The sequence below is a fragment of the Tenrec ecaudatus genome, chromosome 1 (assembly GCF_050624435.1).
Source record: "Tenrec ecaudatus isolate mTenEca1 chromosome 1, mTenEca1.hap1, whole genome shotgun sequence".
In the NCBI taxonomy this organism is placed as follows: Eukaryota; Metazoa; Chordata; class Mammalia; order Afrosoricida; family Tenrecidae; genus Tenrec; species Tenrec ecaudatus.
In genome coordinates, this window is record NC_134530.1 from 23,011,445 (window position 1) to 23,038,111 (window position 26,667).

At 56.8% G+C, this 26,667-nt stretch overlaps 1 protein-coding gene across 2 annotated transcripts; it reads left to right on the forward strand.

Annotated features, from left to right (window-relative positions):
- The first annotated feature begins 1,436 nt into the window (after positions 1-1,436).
- On the forward strand, positions 1,437-25,153 carry SLC27A1 (solute carrier family 27 member 1). 2 transcript variants are annotated; one of them, XM_075548821.1, is made up of 13 exons: positions 1,437-1,539; positions 2,236-2,403; positions 16,321-16,715; positions 16,805-16,969; positions 17,472-17,541; positions 18,090-18,181; positions 18,259-18,368; positions 19,711-19,920; positions 20,023-20,149; positions 20,345-20,482; positions 20,565-20,729; positions 21,082-21,228; positions 23,718-25,153. In XM_075548821.1, exons 2-13 carry the CDS (start codon positions 2,237-2,239, stop codon positions 23,873-23,875), a joined length of 1,944 nt encoding a protein of 647 aa, XP_075404936.1. In that variant the 5' UTR covers positions 1,437-1,539; position 2,236; the 3' UTR covers positions 23,876-25,153. The 2 variants fall into 2 exon arrangements, with proteins under 2 accessions (XP_075404936.1, XP_075404939.1); XM_075548824.1 differs by having other exon boundaries at positions 1,440-1,493.
- Positions 25,154-26,667: the final 1,514 nt, after the last annotated feature.

Sequence of the window (26,667 nt, forward strand, 5' to 3'; positions counted from 1 at the left end):
ACACTAAAATGTTTGCACAGCAGAGATTCATTGTTTTAAATTATAAAATCCCTATAGTTATTCATAACAGCAGACATATCTTTGGAATCTATCCAGCTTTCATGTATCGATATGCTGGCATATGTTCACTTACTTTTGTCACCTTTTCATGCGTTCCATCAGTTGTCACTACTGCTCCGTTACAGTGATGCTTGCACAAGCCAGTGTTCTTATAGTCACTGAATTTCGTCAAAAGTTCCACTGTTATAGCTGCACTGTTATAGTAAATAAGGCCAGTGGTTCAAACCCACCAGCAGCTCTGTGGGAGAAAGCTGAGGCTGTCTGCTCTCGTGAAGACTGACAGTCTCAGAAACCTCTATATAAGAATTATGAGCTGGGCCACTGACGAGGCTTCCTGTGTAAAGATTTACAGCCTCATACCCCCACAGAGGCAGTTCTGCTCTAGTCTGTGCTGTGGGGTCACTCTGAGTGGGAATCCACTCAATGGCAGTTGAGTGAGATGAGTTGGCTGGATCTGTGGGGTGGGTTTGGTTGTTTTGATATTATGGTAAGTAATATTTGTGAACCTAAATCAGTGAACTATTTTGAGATTGAAAGGAAACAAACTTTGTTAAGTTTCTGTTCAGTTAATACTAATATACCTAGAGATTTAAAAAAAAGCTTATTATGAATTAGTGAATAGATTGTTCTAAACACTTTTGTAGTGTTTATTTTTTTTTAAAAAGTCACTGCCATCGACTCTATGCCGATTTATAGCGACACTATAAGACAGGGTAGAATTGTCTCTGAAGGATTCTGAGACTGTAATTCTTTATGAGAGTAAAAAGCCCTTTCTTCTGCGAAGCACTGGTCGTTTCGAACTGCTGACTTTATGGTGAGCAGCCAACGAGTAGCCACTACACCACAACACTTGTTGTATGTAGATAACCTAAGAAACATTACATTTAAGCAATTTACAGCTTGATTACCTAGTTCTCCATGATTAGAATTCGTAGCACTCATTCCTAAGATATCTGTATGATCTGATTGGAGAGCAGATTCCTGGGAGAGACACTAATTAGTTATGGCATGGGGTAAAACCAACTGTATGGACGCCACTGCCCCAGGGCACCTGGAATGTGTTTTTAGACGGGACGTGCTTGGGGTTTGGATTGGGACAGGCTGGGCCAATAATTCAGCTCAGGCGGGTCCTGGGTCAGAGCTCGAAATTCCTCATCCCCGGGGCAGGGTTTTTTTCAGTGACATCCGGCACCCGGGCAGGGCGTGGCGCGCCAGGTGCTGGACACATAGCTAGATTTTGGAGCCGGGGAACCTTGGTTGCCACGGAGAGAGCGGTGGTCCCCCCTCCCTCTATAGGTCAGCCGTTCTAGCCCCCGCGGTCTCGTTGGCCGGCGTCTCTCTGGCCCCGGGGAATCTCTATGGTCCGGGCTCCGGAAAGAGGCGGGTGGGCCCCAACGATGCGACCTGCGACCGAGGAGTCCAGAGCCAGACAGGTTGGAGGAGAGCCTTAAGGCAGGCCAGGCGGGGCCTAACCGCCAGGTGGGCCAGCTCGAGGCCCAGAGGGTGGTGACCGGACCGAAGCAGGAAGGCGGGGCCATGGATGGGGTGGAACCTGGGCCTGGGACCCCGCCTGGGCCTGGTGTGGGGGCGGGGCTTAAGACAGCTGGGCGGGGTCCGATCTCGGGGCGGAGCCTGGGAAGAGGGTGGGACTTTCTTTGTGGGCGGAGCCAGAAGCCGAACCTAGAGGTGGTATGAAATAAGGGGCGAGGAAGTCCAAGCGTGGAGGAAGGGAAGGGCCGGTGACAGGCTTGAAATAGGAAGGACTGGCCTAACTTGGTTTCCTGGAGGCGGAGCTAAGGCGAGAGGCTGTGGTTTGGGTCCTGGCACTGCCGGGGAGTAAGGCGTGGGGCGGGGCTGCCCCAGTGATTGACAGTAGAGCGTGGCCCTGGCCAGGAGCTCGGATGCCTAGAGCCAAACAAGGGAGGGAATCTGGGTCCGGGGGCGGGTCCTCATCTGGGGACGTGGCCAGTCCTAGGCCTGGGGGCGGGGACTGGTTCAAGCCAACGGCTCGGCGGGGTCAGGAGCTGGACCCCGGGGGTGGAGCCTCGCCCAAAGACATGACCAATGTCAGGCCTGGAGGTAGGGCCTTGTAGGGGCGGAGCCTAGCTAGGGGCGGGGCCGGGGGGTTCCCCGGGTTCCACTTGACCGCGGCCTGAGTGCTCGTCTGCTCCGCAGGATGCGGGCTCCGGGTGCGGGCACGGCCTCCGTGGCCTCGCTGGCGGTGCTGTGGCTGCTGGGGCTCCCGTGGACCTGGAGCGCGGCGGCGGCGCTCGGCGTGTACGTGGGCGGCGGCGGCTGGCGTTACCTGCGCATCGTCTGCAAGACCGCGAGGCGGGACCTCTTGTGAGTGCGCCCCGGGCCGGCGGAGGGGGGCCCTGCGCGCTAGGGGCGGGCCGAGGGGGGCTGCACCGGGACTTGTAGGGTTCTTAGGGACTCTGGGAGGAGCTTTGCGGCTTTGGGGGAGGGTTTCTAGAGGGAGGTTAGGATTCCTGGGTGTTGAGGTTTTTTGGGAGACCTTTGGGGGCTTGGGGAGCAAGCTCTACAGGGCAGCTTGGGGGTTTGGAGGTCTTTGGTCAGGTGGTGGGGATTCGGGGAGTGGGACTTGGAAATCATGGGGGCCTCGGGAACCCACTGGAGACATGAACTTAAGGGACTCTAGTTAGTCTCAGAGCTAAGAATTCTTTATATAGGGCTTCCTAGAAAGGAGCTGCCCGGGAAGTCTGAGGACTTTTAGGGTTTCGGAAGGGTGTGTGTCCTCCAGAACACTTATAGGTGCCTGCTGCCCCCTCCAGAGCCCTGGTGGCATAGTGGGTTAACGGCAAAGGTTAGCAGTTCAAACGCACCCACAGCTCCGCAGAAAGATGACCTGCTTTCACCTGCTGCTGTAGAGTGACAGCCTGAGAAACCCACGGGGCAATTCTGCTCTGCCCTAGAGGGGCAGCCGAGTCCCAGTCACCTCGATGACAGCAGGTTTGGCTTGGGTTTGGGCTGGTCCCTGGGCGCGCACAGAGTTGGCAGTAAGGCCGGTGGTTTGAACTCATCCAGCAGCACATGGAAGAAAGACCTGGCGGTGCCTCAGTGAAGCTCACAGAGAACTCCTTGGAACAATTCTGTGTGGTACCCGGGGCTGCCAGCCCACGTGACAGCACTGGCTTTGGTATTTCCTGCCCAAGTTTGCATGTCTCCTGCTCTCTTGGAGAGCTTGGGGTAGGGGGAGAGTCTGTGTGGCATTTTGGGAGTATTCCAGGACCTATTTGGGGCTCTCTGGGGCACTCTGCTGCTTTCCTTGGAGGTCTCTAGGGGTGTCTGAGGGCTTTTCTCAAAGGAGCTGTTGGGGTCTTCCTGCAGAGGGCAGAGCTTTGAGGGGAGTAGGTATTGCTTGGGAGCCTTATCACAGGGGGCCTCCAAATATGAGCACTCCCCCAGCTTCCTCCAGGGCACCCTCCTCTAGTGGAAAGTGGAGGCGCTGAGTGTACTTTAAGGTTGGGGAAACTGAGTCTCAGGGAGGTGGAATTAGGAAGAGTCCTACTGCAGGTTGACCCTGCTGAACCTTCTGGAACCCATGCTTCCCCATGTCCACAGCCCCAGCCTCTCCTCTCCCTCCCCTGGGGTCTTTTTGCATTGGCATCTGACCCTGCCTTCTGCTTTCCTCCCTCCATAGATCCCCATCTCCTGCAGGAGGGCTCAGCTTGGTTCTCTGGGTGCTGCTGGCCCATGTGCCATCCTCATCTCACCCCCTGCCAGTCTACTTCCATCCAACCCCCAAGTCAACACAGGCTGTTTCCTTGGCCCGGCACACGGATCCTCTTTCTGCCTGGTGATGCCCACTTGGGTCCCTTCTGCCACATTCCTTTCCATTCCCTTTGCACTCTGTCCCTACAATGACTCAAGAGGCTTCTGACTACATCCTCAGACTTGCCTCCCTCCCTTCCCCTTCCACACTCGTCCAGTTTCCTCATTGTTCCTGAAACACATAAGCTCTGTTCCTGCCTCAGGACCTTTGCATCTACTCTTGCCTCCACCTGGATCGCTTTACCACCTGCACCTCCAGAGAGCCATCCTCTGGCTCCTCTATAGACCCTCCCCCTGCCACTCCCTGACTAAATGGATGACCTGCCAAGAGCTTCCCTCCATGTCAAGTGTCCTCTAAGTGTTTTCATGTCAGGGACCTAATTGAGTCCACCCAACCCCAGGGTGTGCCAGAATTTTGCATAGATCCCTTAGGGATAAGAACCAAGGTCAGGGTCAAACTGGGTCCTGTGAGGTGGAGCTCTGACCTATCCTACTCTCCAACTTCTTTACCACTTCTGCCTCTGGCCATCCTCCCCCCCCCCCCCTCTCTCTCTCTCTCAACTTCTCTGCTGGGTCTGATCGTTCATTGCAGTCGCATACTTGAAGTGGTTCACTAGGGAAGCAGAGGCACGGCGGCAAAGCCTGGACGGCTCCCCCAGAGTGGAGAGCATTTTTCTCCCTTCTTTCTGCACACCCTTTCTGGGCTGCAGGCCTCTCCACTGCCCACCGGCCCAGCTCATAGGCGGCTTAGAGTTGTTCAGCTCTCTCAGCTTTGTTCCTAGCCGCAGGCTTTTACTGTCGCCACCGACTCTGCCACAGGACTCCTTCCAGGCTGTCACTGCTGGCTGTGTGGCAGAGTCTCTCTTTCCGTCCTCTCGCTGTTCCAGTGCTCTAGCTCTTGACCTGTGTTACAGCTCTTTTACGCGGTTCCTCCCTTCCCCTCCCCTCCCCTCTGTCTGCTGCTTCTCTTTTGTCCTGCCTTTCAGAAACCGCAGAGCGCTGGCTGCCTCTATAAGCTCCTGGTAGATTTCAAGACCAGGTCCTCCCAGCAGGGCCACAACCTGACCAATCCTCCTGGCTGATGAGAGTCGTGATATTTGCATGTCTGTAAAGTCACTTCATTTCTTCATTTGCTTAGTATGCTGACCAAGGCAGATCCCTTAGTATACTTTGCAAGGCAGATCCCAATCAGGGAGCAGGCTGTAGCCCAGGACCAGGCAAAAGTATCAAATGTCAATCAAGCTGGACAAAAAGCAACAAACCCTTTGTGTGGGGAAAACTAGGCCAAAGGTAGATCCTCATAGCTTAAGGGACTAATCTCTGAAACCATTTCCTCAAGGAACCTATGCAAAAGGGCCCCTTCTAGGCGCAGGTTTCCTGGCAGGTAGGTGGGTACTTGTCTCCAGTTCATAGGTGAGCACAGGTTCTATCATTTGTGTAAGGTGCCCCAGGTGGAGGAGTGGAACCAAGTCGGCATGGCCCTAAAGCTAGACCTGTAGCTACTAGTAACACTTATCACTTGAGGGATCATTTTGTGTCTCTTTTTTGTCCAGTTTTGGGGCCGGTTCCCCCTCTGGGTTTTGCATGTGCAGACAGAGACTGTGTTAGTCTTGGCATCGCTGTAGCCCAGCGCCAGGCAGGCACCCAGCAGGAGCAACTCACTGCCATCGCGTCGATCCAGGGTAGACCTGCCCTGTGGGTGTTCAAGACTGTAACTCTTTATGGAAGCAGAAAGCCTCGTCTTTCTTCTGAGGAGGCAGCTCGGAGGTTTGAACTGCCGAGATGAGGAACACAGCACGTAACCCACCGCACCACCAGGGCTGCTTGTAACAGGAGCATAGGATGTGTTTATTACATGGAGATGTCTTACTGCCTCCTTGGGCTGCCTGCCCCCGTCACCCCTTCTGCTCAGTGCCACCGCTGTAACTCAACTCACTGCCATCGAGTCACGCCAACTCATAGTTCAGACGGTAACACTTGACAGGAATAGAAAGCCTGGTCTTTCTCCTGCTGAGTAGCTGGTGGTTCCAAATGACTGACCCTGCAGTTAGCAGCACAACTTGTAACCACTGTGCCCCAGGGCTCTCTATGCCTCCGTAAATCTGGGCCCAGGCTGTCTCCCATGGGACCTGGGCCAGAAACTGGGTTCATGCTGAGTCCCCGACATAGAGCTGCACGCAGTGACCATTATCAGTTCTTCATGCAGTTCCAGCTCTCAGTGACCCCATGTTGTCCCAGGAGGACTGCATATTCTAGGGTTTTCCGTGGTTGATTTTTTGGAAGCAGATCACCAGGACGTCATTCCAAGTTGCCTCTGGGTGGACTTGAACTTCCAGCCTTTTGGCCAGCAGCTTTGTGTGTTTGTAGTGTGTACCACCCAGGGATGGAACAAAGAATGCATCATTAGCAAAGGATTCTTCTGCAGAAGGCAGCCTTAGCGATGACCTCCAATGATCCCACCCACTATAATCCACATTCTTGCATAGCCCCCTCCCTGTCTGTGTGTATGTATGTGGGGGTGGGGTGTGCAGGAGCCTGGGGAGTTGTTTCTAATACCACACAGCAAAGGTCAAGGCAGGGAAATTCTAGGACCAGGCCTTAAAAAGACTGACGTGCATTCTGGGTTCTCCATTCCCCCAGTGTGTGTCAACTTGGCTGGGCCATGATTATGTTGTTTGGCAGTTACATAGTGATGTCATTTGGCAGTTATGTAGTCCTTCCCCATGCATTGATCTGATGGGATCAGGCAAGCAGGTTGAGGTCGAGGCTGGGATGGATCATCTCTACTCCACTCAAAGGCCTAATCCGAAGGAAGGGGCTTTTCCCTGAAGAAAGAAGAGCCTCTGGGGCAAGGAGCCTTGAACTTCAGGCCTGGGGTCCCTGCGCTAAGAATCTCCTAGACCCAGGGGAAGATTGATGCCAAGACACATGGAGCTCTCCAAAGGATTGTAGGCCTACAGATGTTGAGACAAGTCCCCTCACCCTTCCCTTGGAGCTGGCACCCTGACTTTACACCTCTCACCCCCTAAACAAGAGAAGAGCTTTTTTGCTTCCCACCACGCAGGGGCAGTCTTAGTAGCACTGGAGAGCTAACACCTGCAGGAAGCCCCAGGCAGGGGCTCATGAGAGTGAGGGCAGGATGGATCCACCCAGTGAAACCTGGAGATACCGGCAGTTCTGGCTGACACACCTCGTCTGCAGCCTCATGCTAGATTCAGGGCCAGAGCCCCCAGCTGAACGCTCAGGTCCCGAACCCACAAAACCTTTGACATTATAATCCCGTGTTGTTTTCAGCTGGTTATTTGTCACACGACGTAAGCTAACTAGCCAGGCCCCGTGAAAACCTTCCCACGCTCAAACCAAGCCAGCTGTGATCTAGTCACCTCAAACTTCTGCGACCCCTGTGTGTCACAGTAGAATTGTGCCCCACAGCTTCATCACTGCTGTTTGGGTGTAGGTCACCCGGCCTTTCTTCCGAGAGGCTTCAGGGTAGACTCAAATATCCACCTTTTGGGTCGCAGCGGAGGATGTTAACCATTTGCACCACTCCAGATGGGACCAAAGCCCAAACACCAAAGCCACTGCCTTCACGCCCCTCTGACTCAGAGCAGTTCCGAGTTGTGGATAGGGTTTCTGAGGGGATACGTCGTTCTGCCAGCTGACAGTCTCATCTTCCTCTCACGGAGCATCTGGTGGGTTTGAACTGCAGGCCTTGTGGCTAGCAGTCCATGCTTACCCAACAGCACCACCAGGCCTCCTCCTGGGTGGGACCCCACTTGCTAATTCAGGTGGGTGAACTGAGGCTCAGAGGGTTGAGGCCTTTGACCCCAAGCGAGGTACACAGCCAGGGGGAGCAGAACTCTGGGATCAGCGCCCTTGGCTGCCCTGTCATGTTGGGAGGGGCATCCTGGAGGCTGTCTTTAGACCCTGAACTCAGAAAATATTTTCGCAGCCCACATGGCTTCTCCCAGATGGCATGCCTGTAGCATTGACGAATCCAGTCCTGTCTGTCCCAGCAACACCTCCCTGTCCCAGAGCCCAGGGGCTGGAGGGAGACAAGAGTGGGCTGGAGGAGCGGCGGCATGAAGGAGGCCCCCCCGGAAGGGCCTGGAACCAGACAGTAGTCTCTTTGTCTCTAGGGTGGGGGTGGCTGGCAGCGCTGGCAGGCAGGCTGCCCCGGCATGTGGCTGGCATCCGGCACTCGAACCCCGCTGGGTGGGCGAACTCCTGCTGGAAGCTTCGAGAGGGCCCAGGAGCAGGACAGGACAAGTGGCGAGGTCCCGGGCGGGCGCCTGTATCCACTCTGTGCGTGGTCAGCTGGGTGCTCACTTCCAGTTTCGAGGCCCGGTCACCTGTGGACACGGAGTGTTGATCCATAGTGTCGCACTGATTTTAACTCACAGCGACTCCCTCGTCCCCCCCCTCCCCCAATGACAGAGTGGAACTGCCCTCTTGGGGTTGCTAGGATGACACCTTTAGGGCAGTCACGAGGTCATTTTCCCGCGGCGTCACTGGCTGGGTTCAAACTGTCAGTAGTCACATGCTCCACGGGCGCACCGCCAGCATCCTTGCTTGGTGATCCAGTGCCACCAGAATGGCTCCTGTCGCTGCTCAGGAGGCTGCAAGTCTGGCTCGGGGCACCAGCTCTAGTGGCCCTCCCTGGGGGCTCTGGAGGAGGGTTGGCTCCAGGCAATTTTCAAGTGGCATCTGTCTGCCCTTATCTGGGCTTCCTGCTTATCTGCCCCAGTGCCTGCAGAAGGGCACCGTGCTCGGCCAAGTGGTGGGTGCACACAGCGGCGGCCGCAGTGAGCTCCGGCGCAGCACTGACAGGGAGGACGATGACAGCGGTTCCTTCTGTGGCGGTTTGTTGGCACCAACCCAACTGCACCTTTGTTCTGTTTGGAACTCTTTCTATTAAGTGTCTGGCTTCCTTTGTGGAGTGAGTTTGGCTGTTAGACCCCCTGGGCCAGCTCGCTCCTTGCCGGATCTTGTAGTCTCCCAGCTTTTTCATGTCTTTGTGTTCTGCTTTCCGGGATAGTTGTTCGGTTCTAACCCCACCACTCAGGGCTTCCTGCGTGCTCCCTGTCCCTCTGGTGATCCCTCTGGTGATCTCAGTGAGCCTGGGGATGCAGGCCTGCTGCTCTCAAAGGCAGCACTTGGAAATCACCGCCCCCCCCCCCCCCGGGAGAAAGATGAGGCTTTCTGTTCCCATGAAGAGTTCAGGTCTCGGAAGCCCGTAGGGACAGCACTGCCCTGTCTCGTGGGTTCACTCCGAGTCAGAGCTGACTGGATGGCGGTGAGCCGAGGTTCTGAGAATGCTGATCTCCAGGTCCACCACAGTCCTGGGGACGCTTTCAGAGTACGTCTAGCTCAGCTTCCTAAGATAAACTTAGCAGTGGCCAGGTGCCTTTGTGAGGCTCTCTAACCGGAACTGTGAGTCAGGGAAGCCTGTCAGTCACAGGAGAAGCTCCTTAGCCATGTTTAACGTCAGCATGGAAACATAGAAGGACGTGGAGAAGGTGGTGGACAGCCATGTTGACTTGGACATGACACACCTTACACCGGAGCCTGGCGTTCTAACTTGCCAGAAACCTCTCTCCAGTCCTGGCTGCCCAGCTCAGCTCATGGCGACCCCACCACAACAGAATAAATGTGGCCGGTGGTGCAGCCTCTCCAAGCAAGGGCCTCCTTCCGCACCAAGCATGCCCTCCTCTGCCGGTGGATCCCTCCCGATGGCGTGGCCCAAGCCAGCTCGTTAAGCGGTGTTCTGTTGTCCATCAAAATGTTTGTGTTGGCTAATTTTCAGAAGTAGGTCACCAGGCCTTTCCTCAAAACTCCACTGCAACCTCCCCCTGGGGGGGGGTGTTAGGTGGAGTTCCGTTGAGAAACGCAACCAGTGAGACGTGGGTGTGTTGTCCATAGAAAGAGATTGACCTCAAGCAATGGCTGGCACCGGTGCTGAAACAAGTGCAGTCCTGTCCCCATGTCAGGGCAGGTTGTCCAGAGAGACAAATCCAGTGACACTCACCTGTGTGCAAGAGAGACCTTTAAATGAAGAAGAAAGTTTACATCAAGCAACCATGAGCTATGCCTTCTTGATATGTATGATTATCTCATGGAATCAGTCCAACTCGCGTCCGTAAGTTCATCGCTAGTCTGTGGGTCCCTCTTCAGACTCACTTGGCCACGTGCAGTGATGGAGCATGCAGGAAGCCCACAGGCCGGTGGGTGCAGAGTCCTGTGGATCCAAGGTTGGTGGAAACAGCAGGGCACGGACAACTCAGGGTTCAGGCTGGGGGGCACATGGGCCCACCCCTGGAGACAGACAGAGCCCCAGTGAGGTCCCAGCCAGGAGGAAGGTGAAGGTGCAGAGAGGGACGCAGCCTCCAGAGTCCCTCCTTCTCATACACAAGGCCACACCCCCCCCCAAAGGTGCCCTCAGGCTACCACTTGATGGACAGGTGTGGCCCCACCCCTAGCCAGGAGTGACCAGTTGACATAAAATCACTCAACTACCACAATGATGGACGAATCAGAGACTGCAGGGGGCACAAGGCTGGTGAATGCAGAGGTCTGAAGTCTGAATCCATCTGACGACTCTTAGATCTGCAAACAACCCAACGGGAGAGGGAGGAACCAGACCAGATCCAGCTCTGAAGGGCCAAAGGGGATTCGAGTCTGCTCGTGTCTCTTATCCCCGAAGCTCATGACAAGGAGGTGTCATCATCAGGCTGTGGCTAATAGTTGATAGGTTGAGCCCTGCTCCTACCCTTACCCAGGCGTGTCCAGTGGACAGACTTCCCTAACCATCCCAGTGAGCGATCCTGCTGTATCTGAGAATGCCGGTGACATAGCTGCCGGCGTCATGGCATCAGGCAAATGACCAGAGTGGACAGACGCAAGATGATGGCATCCCCGAACAGCTCCTGTTTGATAGCTTTCTGTTCTTGTTTCACTGATGGAATGGGCCTCGTCCCCCTCCCAGGCTATTAACGCCTTTATGGTTATGTTTTTGCTCCTTGCACATCCACTGTTTCCTCAAAGATTTCCCATCTTCCTTTGTTTTGTTTTCATCTCCATGATCCCTCTGGAGGAAATCCCCAGGGCTTTTCCTGGTGTGAAGCCAATTAGAGCTGTCAGCACCTATGTGTGTGTGGTGGGAAGGCCTTGTGAATAGTGAGCTCCATGCTAGGATCACCTGACCAGGACCTTTTCTGGAAACCTCCCCTGACCACGCCTGTACATCTTTCCTCGTGGACTGGTGAGCTTCCAGCTCCCACCTAGAGGGGGCAGACCAACAGCTCGCTCTCCGGGAGTCCCTGGGGAAGGAGGACTGGGGCTGACACTGCGGGAGTAAACATTACTTAACATCCTGTTCAGCCTGTGGGTTGTCTAGAGAAACAAACAGACTGAGTGGCACTCCTAGGTGTAAGGGCTTTATATCAAGAAGTAATTATATCAAGAAGGCAGCCCAGCCAAATTCAAGTCCCTCCATCTGATGCTAGCCCATAGGTGCCTCTTCAGACTCACGTAGCTGCATGCCAGGGATGCAGATGGTGAACCAGGAACCAGACAGATCACAGGCAGGTGGGTGCAGAGTTGTGTGGATCTGAAGTCGGAGGAAACATGGCAGGAGCCACCATCCCCTGGAGACAGACACGGAGTCTCTGACGTCCCAGAGAGGGAGTCCTGAGTCAGTCACCCTCCTACACCCCCAAGGCGGTGTCATCAAGCTGCCACTTGACTGACAGGGTTGACTCTACCCCTAGCCAGGAGGGTCAGTTTGACATAAAATCATCTGACCACTGCACTTCCTCTCCGCAAGGAGGTGCCCGACCCAACATCCTCCCGAGCACGGAACGCCAGCCTTTGGCTGGTGGTGAGGGAGCTCCTTTCCCCTCTGCAGCCCCATACTGGAAACCCAAAACAGTTGCTATGGAAACAAAACAAAAAATTCACTGCTCTTGAGCCAATGTCCACTTCTAGGGACCCTGTAGGATAGAGTAGAACTGCCGTTGTGGGTTTCTGGGGCTGTAACTCTCTTTGTTTTGATTAAAGGGGTTATTGGGGAAGTTAGCAAGCTGTAATGCCAGTGAGAAGTACTTAGGGTAGTTGTTCACCAGAACATGTTACAAAGTTTCAGGTCTGCTAATAAATGCCCAAGGGGCATGCCACTCTGCTGTCAGCCTCAACCTGAAGTCCAACTTCCCCAATTAAGTGCCCAGAGGCAGCCCACTCCACAAGGCAGCCTCCTGCACAAAAGCACTCAGCTTCGCTTGCTTCTTCCTGCATTGGGAAGTTCATTACTGTTCGAGGTCAAAGCTCTACAGGAGTAGAGAGCTTCCTCTTTCTCCCTGGGAGTGACTGGAGTTTTCAAACTGCTGACCTTGGCTGCCCACCTCATAAGCCACTCGGCCCCCAGGGCTCCTTGCACTGCCTCAGAGTCCATTAGAATCCCAGTGACCCCACGTGTTATAGAGTAGGTTACTGCCTAGGGCTGTCTTGGTGATGCTCATCCCAGAAGCAGGTCGCCAGGCCTTTCTTCTGCACGGCCTCTGGGTGGGTTTGAACCAGCAACCTTTTCAGGTTGGTCGTTCAGTGTGACTCTGCTTTCTCCCACCTCCGATGCCTCTGGCCTCTCTCCTGGCTGCTCGCCAGTGCCCCACAATGGGTGGTTTTGTCTCTCCTGTCATTTCCACTGGCCCTGAAGGTCACGTTCTAGGAGCCCCAGTGGTGCAGTGGGTCCCTATCGGTGACTGCTAATCCCAAGGTCAGCAGTTCGTAACCACTAGCCAATCCGAGAGAGACAGATGGGGCTTTGTACTCCCGTAAACAGTTACAGTCTCAGAAACTCACAGGGAGCGGCCCTATCCCGCCCTGTAGGGCTGCTGTGAGTCAGAATTGACCCGGTGGCAGTGAGTAGGTCACGCTTAAACAAACAAACAAAATCCTGCTCTGGGGACTCAGGGAGGTGAAAGGGGGCACCCCTTAATGAGATGGAGCGGACTCAGATAGGACGATGCTGGCGCAGGGCAGGACCACACGCTGGTCTGTCGTCCACAGGGCCGCCCTGAGTTGGAAGCAACGCAAGGACAACTCTAACAACGAGAGAGGCTGCATCTGGGGTGGGGAGCTCTGAGCTGGGACGTGCAGGGTGAGGCAGCACCCCCACACCCCACAGGCCATGGGAACTGTAGGTGCAAAGGCTCTGAAGCAGGAGTCAAGGGAAATGGCAATGCAAGAAGGGGGAGCAGAGGGAGCCGAGGGGCGGAGGGTGGTGAGCTGGCAGAATGATACAGGGCCTCATGGGCCACAGGGATAGTGTGTGGTTGAAAAAAAAAAGCATGAGCGGCCCTTAAACCAGGCGTCCTCAAACTACGGCCCACGGGCCACATACGGCCCGCCGAGGACATTTATCCAGCCCACCGGGTGTTTTTGCCGTTTGATTTTTTACTTCAAAATAAGATGTACAGTGTGCATAGGAATTTGTTCCTAGTTTGTTATAAACTATAGTCCGGCCCTCCAACGGGTCTGAGGGACAGTGAACTGGCCCCGTTTAAAAAGTTTGAGGAGCCCTGCCTTAAACAGTGAAACATTGTTTAAAAGAACACGATCTCAGTAAACAGAATCCTCTCGTTCTGTGCACACCCCTTCACCTGGCTGCTATTCAGCAAGCACCGCTTGGCCTGCACCGAACCATCCTCTGGGGTCACTCGAAGGAGGGAAGGGCGAGGCCAGAACTCCCGGCCTCCTTCCTTTCTTTCTTTCAGGCCCAAGGAGGCGATCCTTAGTCTCTGGGTTTGTGGACTGTTTGCCTTTGGCGTCTTCAGATACCATCCTTGACCTGTGCCCAGGGACTCCATTCCGACTCAGGGTGGTCCCACGTGTTACCAAGGGTGTGGCTGGCCATCTGCTTTATGCCCACCTAACAGAGGTTTCATCAGGGGTTAGCTGTGATCATGGTGTGGCCTAGTTTACGTCATAGAAAGTTGACTCCTCTTCATACAGCTGCTAAGGAGGGGCCTTTGCTAATCAGCTTGTCAGCCACCTCAGAGCAAAAGGACAGGCACCAGAGGGACCTGGTGGTGGCCCACTGGCCCAGGACTCCACCACCCTGCCCTCTATGCCAGGCCCACCTGTAGAGTGACCTCACCCCAAGACCAAGCTTCTCAGACCTGGCCCTGGGACTCCAGAAGCCTTCTTCCCCCAAGACTGCCCCATGGGGGCATCTTTGGGGCAGGTACCCTGCTGCCCCAGGAGGGCAGGGTCTTGCTTTGTCTCCACTGTTGTGTCCCCAGCACCCAGAATAAGCCAGACACAGTTCTCCGTGGGGCAGGGAGAGCTAGCCAGCCAAGCACAACCCTGAAATAAATGGCCAGCAAACAAAAATCCATTGCCAACAAGTTGTTTCTGACTTACAGGACCGCATCCGCTATAGAGCGGCGCTGCCTGCAGGGTCTTCTTGGCCGTGTATGGAAGCATATCGCTAGGCCTTTCTTCCAGGGCACCCCTGGGGGTGGTTTGAGCTGCCAACCTTGAGGAGAGCAGCTGAGGGCAGACCCCTCGTGCCCTCTGATGGTGCTTAAAGGTGACCAGTGCTAAGGAGATGAGGAGGGACATGTGGGGAATGGGATGTCCCCAAGAGAGGACACCTGAGCCAGAACATGTTGGAAGGGTTATGGGAATGTGGAGGAAGAGTGTTCTAGGCAGAAGGCACAGCCTGTGCAAAGGCCCTGAGGTGGGTCCATGTGGGTTTAGGTAACAGTGTATGACTGCAGATGGGAGGTGGGAAGTGGGGGAATAGACCTGGAGGGCAGGGGAAGGGGAGAAAGAGGAGGTAGAGTGTAGCAGGAGGGAAGTGGACAAGCAGGGAGAGAGGAGGGAGATGAGGGAGGAGAAGGGGAGGGGGAAGAGGAGGGAGAGGTAGCAGAAGATGGGAGGAGACTGGGGATGGGAACAGAGGCCCCGTAGTGTGGGGTTCAAGGTAGTGCATTCTCAGTGTGCCCTCTCTCTTCCCCACCATCACTGTTAGACTTGTACATTTATTTAACCTGGACTCACCTCCTCCCATGCCTGGGTTCCCCAGTGGGCCTGCCACCGAGCTCACACCCAGTGGAGCCTGCACACAGTAGGTGATCAGTATTTGGAAGGAGGAGCAGAGGCAAACCCACACCGGGGCTCGGCAGATAGACACCCTGAGTCCCTTCACGCTACCTGACCACGCGGCTCCTGGCCTCCCCTGGCTGTAGGGTCAGCCCTCCCTGGCTGGGAGGTCCACATGCTGCTAGATGTTCCAGCTGGGTCCCTGCTACACAGCCAGTGTCATCAGGGGACTCAGGTCAGGCCTGGGCTAGAGTGGGAGGCATCTGGGAGCCAGGCAGGAGGTATGTGTGTGGGGGTGGGGGGTGTCAGAATCAGGCACTCAGGATGTCCCAAGAAGGAACAAAGTGGACTCCAGGAGGACAGGGTTGGCCCGGAGAAGAGGTTACACATGCCACGGTAACAAATGCCAGAGGTGGACAAACTGGGAGAACAGGGAATACAGCGCCGGAGGCTGGCAGTCAGAGTCTCAGCCATGCCGATTCACGTGCTTCTTGGTATCTGGAGACTCAACATGCGCCCCACCCCAATCCCACACTTTAGCATTTACAGTATGTGAGATCCAGCCTCGCATCCGGATAGGTACTAAGGAGCAGGGCAGTTGTGTATTTGAAGGGAAGAAACTAAGAAACAGACAGGTTTAGGGGTGCTCACTTCCGCCATGGCTTCAGGAGCTAGGTCGACACAGAAATAATATATTCCCAACATCAATTTATATCTTCTCGGCATGCCAGCCCCCCTAATTACAGGTAACCACATACAGAGCAATATAGGCTTTGCCTTTAACCCTAAAGGTCCTGAGTTCACTGGAGGAACAAGTAACCTAACACCAGTGCTGGGGGCAGGTAAGGGGAAGTGACTGTCCCCTGAGCAGAGAGGGCATGTCTGCTCCTACAGATAAAGCCATCAGCCATGAGCTTGTAAGAGGCCACTGTAAGGCAGCACTATTATGGGAGGCTATTGTGGGGATATGAGAATGTGATGGGGACTCATCTCCACCCCACCAGGGTGAGGGCCTCCCTCCACCCCAGAATCCTGAACTGGCAGGCTTCTTAAAATATGAGAATAAAGAATTAATCTGCATACACTCTCTTCCCGTTCCCGTGGTGCCCACCACACAAATTGACCACCTTTCTTAAGTGCTAACCCACTCAGAATTCCCACCTATCCACATTGACACACATTTTGCCAGAGGACACAGCTCAATGCATGACAAAGAAAGAGGTCTGCTCTAGATGAGGGTACTAGGCTCCAGGAGGCACCCCGAGCCCGCAGGCAGCTAGACCAAAGCTATAAGCCCCTGAGCAGTCAGGCAGGGCCACCGGCCACACCTTTCCTTGTCAGTGACACTGGCCCCTTCCTTGGCAGCGGCCTCTCTGTGCTGATCCGCGTGCAACGTGAACTGCACCACCACCAACGTGCCGGCCACACCATCCCGAGCATATTCCAGGAGGTAGCGCGGAGGCAGCCCGAGCGCCTGGCCCTGGTGGATGCGGGCAGTGGCGTGTGCTGGACCTTCGGGCAGCTGGACGCCTACTCCAACGCCGTGGCGCACCTGTTCCTGCAGCTGGGCTTTGCACAGGGGGACGTGGTGGCGCTCTTCCTGGAGGGCCGGCCCGAGTTCGTGGGGCTGTGGCTGGGCCTGGCCAAGGCCGGCGTGGAGGCCGCGCTGCTCAACACCAACCTGCGGTGTGAGCCCCTGGCCTTCTGTCTGGGCACGTCGGGTGCCAAGGCCCTGGTCTTTGGAGGGGAGCTGACAGCCGGTGAGGCTGGGTGTGGGCTGGGGCACACAGGGTAGGGGCAAGGTGGCGCTGGATCTGGGGCTGACCAGTACCCCTATGTCCGGCCGCAGCTGTGATAGAGGTGAGCGGGCAGTTGGGGAAGAGTCTGCTCAAGTTCTGCACCGGTGACCTGGGGCCCGAGTGTGTCCTGCCTGCCGACACCCACCTTCTTGACCCACTGCTGCAAGAGGCCTCTACCACCCCCCTTGAGCAGCCCCCTGGCAAAGGCATGGATGGTGAGTTGGGAGCTCTGTCCCCCACCACTCCCGCCCCTACTCTATCCCCAGCACCTGCCCAAGACCTTGTCCCCAGTATACACCATAGCCCCTCACCATCATTGCCCAGCCTAAGTCCCCATCTCCATCCCTGACGCTGCCCTACCCTGACGCCCAGCCCAGGCCCTTGATCTCCACTGCCTGTCCCCATGTCCCCAGTGCCTGCAGCAAGGATGCCCCAGAATGTCACTGTGTCCGCAGCACCATCTAGTTCCCGATGCCCACCCAGACACTGTGGCTTTCTTGCCTTCACCATCTGTCCATCCCCAACCTCAACTCAGTCCTTGACATCTGCCTCGTGCCTGCTCTGCCCCTCTCCCTGTGCTCACTGGCTCTCCTCTCCTGATTGTCCCACCCTCGACTCCCAGCCCATCCATCTACCCCCAGCCCCCAACCTGCCCTCAACTCTGCCTGCCGCTCTCTTCGCCATCCCAGTATCTCCCATCCCCACCCCGTCCTGCAGACCGGCTGTTCTATATCTACACGTCGGGGACCACGGGGCTGCCCAAAGCTGCCATTGTTGTGCACAGCAGGTAAGCCCCCAGCTGGCCACCCCTAGGCTTGTGGTGCCAGCCCCTGCCTCAGCCAGGCCAAGCCCTCAGTCCCCAGCCCTCAGAATCTGCTCCCCAGGCCTTGAGCCCCCTTCCTCCCATCTGCAGGGCCTGTCCAGGTCTCTAAAGGTGTCCTGAACTGTCCCCTTTCCTCCCCACCCAGGCCCTTCCACCCCACATGGGTCCCCATGCCCCCTGATACCCCCAGTAGCCCCCAGGGATGTCAGTTTCTAGTTCAGACCTCATCCCTCCTCTGTCCTAGACCTCAAGGTCAAATCCACGCTGCTGCCTCCTGAACTCACATCGCCCTCTGGCCCCAGCATGCCATGCCTTAGGCCTCCTCTCCTGTTACCCACTCGCTCCTCACTCTGCCTGTCACTAGCTAGTGGCCAGTCACTTCTGGGTGCCTTCCCTGGGCTTGCCCCAGCTGGCTCCCGCGCCCCCGATTAGCAATCATCCCCATATCTTGTGCCCCAGCATCCAGCATGCCCCCTGTCCCCTCAGCCCCCACCCACCTTTGTCCCTTGCAGGTACTACCGCATCGCGGCCTTTGGTCACCATGCTTACCGCATGGAAGCCCTGGACGTGTTGTATGACTGCCTGCCACTGTACCACTCCGCAGGTAGTCCGGAGCTGAGGGGCTGGGTTGGGGCCAGGAGCAGCGGGGGGTGGACCTTCACCACCACCCACCCCCTACAGGGAACATCATGGGCATGGGGCAGTGTCTCATCTACGGGCTCACTGTTGTCATCCGCAAGAAGTTCTCGGCCAGCCGCTTCTGGGACGACTGCGTCAAGTACAAGTGCACGGTCAGCCCAGCTCCTGCTCCTCACTCCCCCTCGCCTGGGGCTCCAGGATTTGTGGGATGGGGACAGCAGCCAGTCACGAATATAATCCAGGCTAACCCCTCAGCTGGCTCCTCCTGATCGCTTGGGTGTGGGAAAAGACCTCAGACCCATGATGCAGGGGGGGAATCCAAGGCTTGGTGCCTCAGTTGTCCTGTTAGCTGCCTCGTTGTTGTTAGGTGTCGCTGAGTGGACTCTAACTCACAGCCCCCTGGGGACCCCGTGGGAGTCTCAAGGCTGTGGCAGTTGGGACGCAGACTTCCAGGCCTTTCTTCTGAGGTGCCTCTGGGTGGGTTGGAGTCACTACACCCTCTGGGCCGTTCCCTGGCGCCGTGGTCACATGAGTGCTACCCGTACGAGCATGTCCGTGAGTCCTGGAGGCAGGAAGGCCGGCGTGGGTGCACGGCCATGTGGGTTCTGATTTTATGAAAGCCGTGGGCATCCCTGCATCCGCTGGCACAAGGTGGAGGTCTCTGCCTCTGTCTTGGTCCTTTCATAACCCGGGGATTCGGCTGAGGATCCGCCTGACCCTGTTGTGAGCCCAGTGGATCCCTGACATCAGAAGGCTTACATTGCATGAAACCAGTCACTGTCCAGTTCGCGCCCGGCCCCTGGTGACACCGTCCTCCACTCATGTCAGAGTAGAATGTCCCCAGAGGGTTTTCAATGACTGAGTTTTTCAGAGGCGGCTGGCTAGGCTTCCGAGGTACCTCCTGTGGACTGTTGAGTGCATCCGGCTGGACTGTAGCAGCCCATTGCTTCAGGTTCCCTGTCTGCAGACTGGGAGTAATGGGCACTTGGGGGCGCCTGGGTTTCTGGCGGTCACCCTGGCAAGCTGGGTGCCGAGGCCTGCAGGAGACGCCAAGGAGCTGGCAACACCCTGGGAAAGCAGGGCTCAGTCCAGGTGGATGCCCCCCGACAACTTAGGTGCACGCCTCAGGGTGCCACCCCAGGGGCAATGTCGCCGGGGTGTTTGTATCCTCGCCCAACCTGACAGACACCCGAGATCGGGGCATCTGGGGGGGGAGGGGCGGAGCGAGGAAGCCCCCAGTGAGTAGGAAATTGCGGCACACACTGAACACAGAGCCCACCGCTTTCGGCCCTCCTTCCACAGTGAGCCGGCTGCTGGCCCGCCTATCCTGCGTGTGGCACCAGCGCCTACGGCAGCGACAGCGAGCTGTAGTGTCCACTGCTGCTAGGTCCGGCTCACAGCCTCTTGGAGCGCGGCGGCCAGGGTCTCAGCTTACACCCACCTCCGACGACGGCTGGGCCCCCGCTGACGGGGACTCCCGTGCCCGCCCCCTAGGTGATCCAGTACATCGGGGAGATCTGCCGCTACCTGCTCAAGCAGCCGGTGCGCGAAGCTGAGGGCCAGCACCGCGTGCGCCTGGCCGTTGGCAACGGGCTGCGGCCGGCCATCTGGGAGGAGTTCACGCAACGCTTCCGCGTGCGCCAGATCGGCGAGTTCTACGGCGCCACCGAGTGCAACTGCAGCATCGCCAACATGGACGGCAAGGTGCCCTGGCCGGCTCCGGGTGCTCCCCCCAGGGCCCGAGGCAGGGGCGTGTGCCCTTAGGAGAGAGGGGCCTCGCGGCCCTGACCTCCTTTGCCTGCTCAGGTCGGTTCCTGCGGCTTCAACAGCCGCATCCTGCCCAACGTCTACCCCATACGGCTGGTGAAGGTCAACGAGGACACGCTGGAGCTGCTGCGCGATGCCCAGGGTCTCTGTGTCCCGTGCCAGACTGGTGGGCGGCCATCCCCTACCGACCCCCGAGTCCTGGACCCTCTTGACCACTCACCCTTCTCTTCCCCAGGCCCCACGCACTCTGCCAGCCCTGCACCCTCCTCCTGACTTGGCCCTGCCCCCACTCATGCCATGCCCCACCCCTTGCCCCGCCCCTCCCACCCCCTACCCCCTCCTGAGCTTGCTGCCTCCACAGGGGAGCCGGGCCTCCTGGTGGGTCAGATCAATCAGCGGGATCCCCTACGCCGATTCGACGGCTACGTGAACGAGAACGCCACCAGCAAGAAGATCGCCCACAGTGTCTTCCGCAAGGGCGACAGCGCCTACCTCTCAGGTGTGCGGCCCGCCCGACGGACTGGCACAGGGCGCTCTGCCCCACCGCCCACGCTGCCCCACCGCCCACTCTCCTCTGCCAGGTGATGTGCTGGTGATGGACGAACTGGGCTACATGTACTTCCGGGACCGCAGCGGGGACACCTTCCGCTGGCGCGGGGAGAACGTGTCCACCACGGAGGTGGAAGGCGTGCTGAGCCGCCTGCTAGGCCAGACGGACGTGGCCGTGTACGGGGTGGCTGTTCCAGGCAAGTCGGGCTTCAGGCAGGAGAGAGAGAGAGAGAGTGAGTGTGTGTGTGTGTGTGTGTGTGTGTGTGTGTGTGTGTGTACGTGTACACACGCACACGCACACAGAGGTACTGGGGTGGCAGCCCCAGGGTGTCTGGGTGGGCAGCAGCACTACAAGTACCCTCCATCAGGGCACACTCCAGACAAGCTGCTCCTGGTGACCTGACTTGGAAACCACGTCCCCACGTGCAGGTGACCAGGAAACAGCCCCTGCGAGCACCACAGGGCGTGGGCGCTGGGCAAAATGGTCAAGGCTTGGCTGGTGCTGTGATTAGGGAGGGGGGCGCATGCTCAGCTGAGCCTCTTCCTCAGGAGTGGAGGGCAAAGCAGGCATGGCGGCCATCGCAGACCCTCGCAGCCAGCTGAGCCCCAACGCACTGTACCAGGAGCTGCAGAAGGTGCTGGCGCCCTACGCCCGGCCCATCTTCCTGCGTCTCCTGCCCCAGGTGGACACCACAGGTGCAGCCATGCCTCCTCTGTCTGTCCGTCTGTCTGTCCATCTTGTTTGCTCATTCTTTCTGCTTCGCCTCCTGGTTCTCTCCCAGTGGTTATTCCACCTCCCGTTCCTGCTAACCACTCAAGCGGACTGCGCCTCCCGGTGGCCTCTTGGGAATCAGGCAGCGCGGAGCGCTCCATTGCATGGGCAGTGGCTGAGTGTTAAAGTAATCTCCAGGCCCTTCTGCAGCTTCTCTGGGTGCCCTTGAACCTCCAACCTTTCGGCTAGCAGCTGAGTGTGCTCACCTTGAGCACCACTCAGAGACTACTCCCTACCCTGTTCCCCACCCACCCCCACTCCCTGACAAGGCGGCTCGAACTCTGCATTTTGCCGAATTTCCCTCCGTTGCTAGGCCGTCTCAGTAAACCCTAGGCCTTTTGTGTTGCTGCTGCCGCCTGTGCCTGCCCATGTGTCTGGCCCATCTGTCATTGGGGTTGCTGTTGTATGATTTGGGGGCACTTGGTCAAAGCCTGGATGTTCATTCCTTAGCATTTCTGGACAGGAGGACACCCCCACCCTCCATCTCTTATCCTGTCTGACACACTGTCCATGGTGATTTGGAGTGGAGGGGAACACTCCACTGCCACTGAGTCCGTGCTGGTGCAGAGCCTTCCTGTGGGGCAGAGCAGGACTACCCTGGCAGGTTTCTGAGACCCTGAGCTCTCTCCTTTCTCCCTCAGAAAGCTGGTGGCCTGGTGGCAAACAGCCCAACACGTACCCCACTACGCCACCCGGGCTCCTTGTCTTGGTAAAAAAGAGACCCTTAATTTCAAGATGAACAGGCTTCTCCTTTAAGGAAAACACACCTTATGACTTGTGCTTTGGGAAAACTGTTCTGGAAAACCAGATCTCCAAGGTGTCCCCATCCTTGCTTGTGCTGGTCTGCAACCCATCCTTATTGTTACTATTCAAAGAACTTCTCCAGACCCCTGCCCAGGGGCTCAGTTCCCCGGGCAGAGCAAACTGTGGACTCGCTCAGCTGCTCACCAAGAGGTTGACTCTCAAAAAGTCCACCCAGATTGGCCATGGAAGAAAAGCTGGCAAACTACTTCCCAAAAGCCCGTCCCTGAAAACCCCACTGAGGACCCAAAGCTCTACCCTGAAACATGAGGGCGGGCTGTGAGTCAGAAGCACTTGAGGGCTGCTGGTTTCATTTGCCCCCAAGGGTTGGAAGTCATTTCATCAAGAGCCAGATAGTAAATAATGTTCAGCTCCCCAGGCCACATGGCCTTGTCCCAACCCCATCATCGGAGGAGCGACTGTGACATGATGGTGGTGCCAACAGCACCACTACATCTGACTTCAGTGGAGGTCGTGAGGCTGACCAGGACCCTACCTCAGTGATCCTCCCCACCCGCCTGCTCTCAGGGGAACTCAGGCAGACCTTTGCCCTCTGGCCTTTGCCAGCCGTCCCTCCCACTTTGCTCTCTCGCTTCACGTCCAAGTTGCAGGCTCTATTGCAATGGCCTCAGTGAGCCGACCACATTCCAGCTGGCTGAGGGAGCAGTCTGCCACCGCTCTGGAACAGGGTCAGGAAGCATACCCGCCAAAGCCGCCCTCCAGGGCAACACCCCTCTCTCAGCTCCCCTTGTGACAGCCCTTGACTGTGAGCTGCAGGTCTTTTAGATGGCTCCTTGCCCTCCCCTCCTTCCACCCCATCCCCGCTGCATCATTTCTTGACCAGTCTCTTCAAGGTCCATACCAATGACAGCACCAAAAACCCAGTGCCACCAAATTAGTTCTGACTCACGGTGATGCGATAGGACAGGGTAGAACTGCCCCTGTGGGTTTCTGAGGGTAGGAAGTAGAAAGCCTTGTCTTTCTTCCGAGGAGCGGCTACTGGTCTTGAACTGTTGACCTGACGGTGAGCAGCGCAATGGGTAGCCCACTGTGTGCCACTAGGGCTCCTCTATATGAATCACAGGGCAGGAAGTAACCCAGGACCCAGCAAACACGATCAAACCACAAGCTGTTCACAGCCTGCCCCAGAAATGCCAGTCAAGCCAATCTGGACAAAAGTAACAAACCGTTCAGATCGGAAACTAGCGCAAAGGTGGTTGGGCGGGAAAACCTCTCAAGCTGTTTTCCCAAAGAACCCAGGCAAAAGGCCACACAGAGGGACTCTTTCCAGCATACTGATGCACACACAAAGGGGCCTGGCTGTGTGCCAATGAAACTTTATTTTCAAACCCAGCGGGTGGGCTGGATCTGGCCCAAAGACCATCATTTGCTCATACCTCGTCTATGTGGCCGCACCACGAGGTGGACACGACTCGGGTGGACACCGGTGTGCCCAGGCCAAGTACCTGCTGTGGCCAGAGTGATCAGGGAGGCCTTCCTGGAGGAGGGCGGATTAGGTGGGCCAGTGGGGATGCATGTTCCCACCTCGCCTCCCCAGGAGACTGTCCCCCTTGGAAGCAGGACCCCTCCCCAGCCCTGGTCTTTTCCATAGGCACGTTCAAGATCCAGAAGACTCGGCTGCAGCAGGAGGGCTTCGACCCTCGCCAGACCACAGACCGACTCTTCTTCCTGGACCTGAAGCAAGGCCACTACCTGCCCCTGGACGAGGGCGTCTACAGCCGCATCTGCTCTGGTGCCTTCGCACTCTGACCTGACTCCCAGAAGTCCTGCCTGGACCTCCCTCCCACCACCTCTCCTTGCCACCTCCACCCCTGCCCCCTGCTCTCCCTCTTCACCCTCCTCCCTGGGTCTTAGGACCCTTTGCCTCCCCATACGCTGTCCTTCTCCTTACCTCCCCTTCTCTCTGCTGCCAGATCCGGGCAGAACGTTACCTAGGAGCTGCGTCCTGTCTAGGCCTCGGCATCTATTGCGTCTATGGATCAGCCCGCATCTCCCACTGCTCTCGGAGTGTTGGTGGTGTAGTGGGTTATTGTTGGGCTGCTAACCACAAGGTCAGGAGCTCGGAACCACCAGCTGCTTCACAGAAGACAGACTAGGCTTTCTGCTTGTGTAAAGATTTACTGTCTTGGACACTCACAAGGGCAGTTATGTTCTGTCTTATAGTCTCTGTGAGGCAGAATCACCTTGATGGCAGTGAGTTTGGATTTGGGTTATGGCCTTTGTGCCCTCTTCGCCTGCCCTCCCACCCTCCCTCCCACAGCCTCCCCTATATCCTTCCCCACCTCTCACCTGCCCAACTGTGCCTTATGGAGCCCCATCCAGGGCTACCTCGGCTGCCCTTCCAAACTCCAGGCTGGGATCCCCCTCCTGCTGAGCTGAGCAGGGAAGGTAGTCTGTCTGGCCCTCAGCCCACCCAGGGGGGTGTGTGTGTGTGTGTGTGTGTGTGTGTGTGTGTGTGTGTGTGTGTGTATGACAATAAGGGGGATATTGGCAGGGGGACCCCCCCTCAACTGGAAATCTCACTTGGGCCTTTTGCACATCCCTCCTCCTGCTGGGTCCCAGGCCTGCCAGCCGCTTTTGATGCAACAGAACCTTCTGGAATAGCGGTGCATGATTGCCTGCCCTGGCCAGGCATCTCCACAGAGCTGCAGCCCCAGGGCCTGGAAGGTGGCGTGGCTGGCACAGAACCTGGTTATGTTAGGGCTCAGACACACTTTTTGGAGGGACCTCAAGGGTCACCCCATTTGGAGAGGCTCTTGGAGGGACCCCTGGGGTGGCATCTGAGATGACCTCCTGGGCCCCCAGATTCCCACAGTAGTCACGCCTTGGATGTTCCCACTGCCCTGGCTATGGGCACTTTTGAGACCCTGTTGGTAGTGGCATGCTGGACTCCTTGGAAGGGCCCTGTCACATTGGACGCTGATCTCAGACACCCACACCAGCCTCACTGGGGGTCAACCGCCCAGCCCCCCAGGTGCCAGATTCTGTTCCCTGGTTGAGTTTAATAAACCTGTGGAATGTGCCTCAGGCAGGAGCTGTCTTTCGTGCCAACTCCACCCTCACACACTGCCGGCTCCTGTACTGCCGTTGTCTCCTCACCCACCTGCCAGAACTTTGGGGAGACTCCAGGATGGGAGTACACAGGCTGGGGTGGGACGGACACTCACAGTCCCTGGGGCCTCAGAGAGCCCTCTATCTGCCGCACTGTGGTGGTGCAGCAGGCCAGCCCAGAGCACAGGTGCATCCTGCCGTGCTAGGCACCAGACAGGGCACCCCTCAGGGAACAGCTGAGAACTGGGCCTGTGGAGGTGGTCATCTGAGTGGATTTGAACCCAACCCCCAGCTCCACAGTTCATGCTGTCAGTGCCCCCCCCACTGCCGCCACCATGATGAGAGGGCCCTGTATCCCCGTTCCCGTATGGTTTTCCGTTAGAAACTGGCATCCATGTGGTACTTTTATAACCCCTGGACCAATCGCACGTGATTAGTGGCTAAAGTCTGTCATCTGTGGACTCATCTTGGTTGCCTCATTCTGATCTCTGGCCCCCGAGGGGAGGGCCTAACTGGTGACGGACAGTTGGGCTGTACTGATGGAGGGTGGGCTGGGGGGAGGGAGCCCGAGAACAACTACAGGACCTGGGCCAGCCCAGGTGATGGGCGAGCGACCTGCAATTCTGGTCATGGACCCATGGTCTACAAGGAGAGGAACACAGGTGGAACCTGGCACAGGACAGCGAGAGGCCCAGGCTGTTTGTTTTTCAATCAACGGGCTTCAGCTCTACCAAGAAAGAACAGAAAGCAGAGTTCACAGTATGAGGCATCTACTCTCGTCACCTTGCATCCGTGTGGCACATTGATTACAGTGCACGGAGCAATGCTGGCATGTCAGGAGCCCCTCATTTCCATGAATGGGAGAGCTGGAAGACCCCCAGCCTCATTTAGATCGTCCCCAAGTGTTTTGTCATTCTCCATGTACACGCGCACTCGGCACCGCTTTTGTTAACGTGCTAGGTTTCAAAGGTGCCCAGTGTGGGTCTCTGTACACCCTGTAGCTGTGTCAAGTTGATGGGTGTCCAAGAACAAAATCCTGCACCATCCGTGGCACCTTCGATTATTGGTATGTTTGCTCGCATAGAGCTTCCATGCTGTATCAGACAACACATTCCTGTGACCCATCATGGTCTTCGTTGTGTTCTTTCAGAAGTAATCACCAGGCCTTTCTTCCTAGTCTGTAAGCACTACTAAAACCTGTTTACCGTCGGTGAGCCTGCCAGTATTTGAAATAGCACCACTTCCAACATCACAGCAACACACACCACCGCCACCATACAACTTGACAGGCAGGTAGGTGGTGGCTCTATTTGCTGTACCCCTTTAATTCCCCAGGCCCACCATGGCTTCACCTCCTCCCAGCCCTCGCCCTGCCCTGTGCTCTACAGCCTCCAGAATACCCATACCTACCACGGTCCACTCACCACCAACCTGCAAGCTCCTGGAGGCAAGAGCCAGACTGGTGGCCTCTGGAGGTCCTTGGAGGGGCA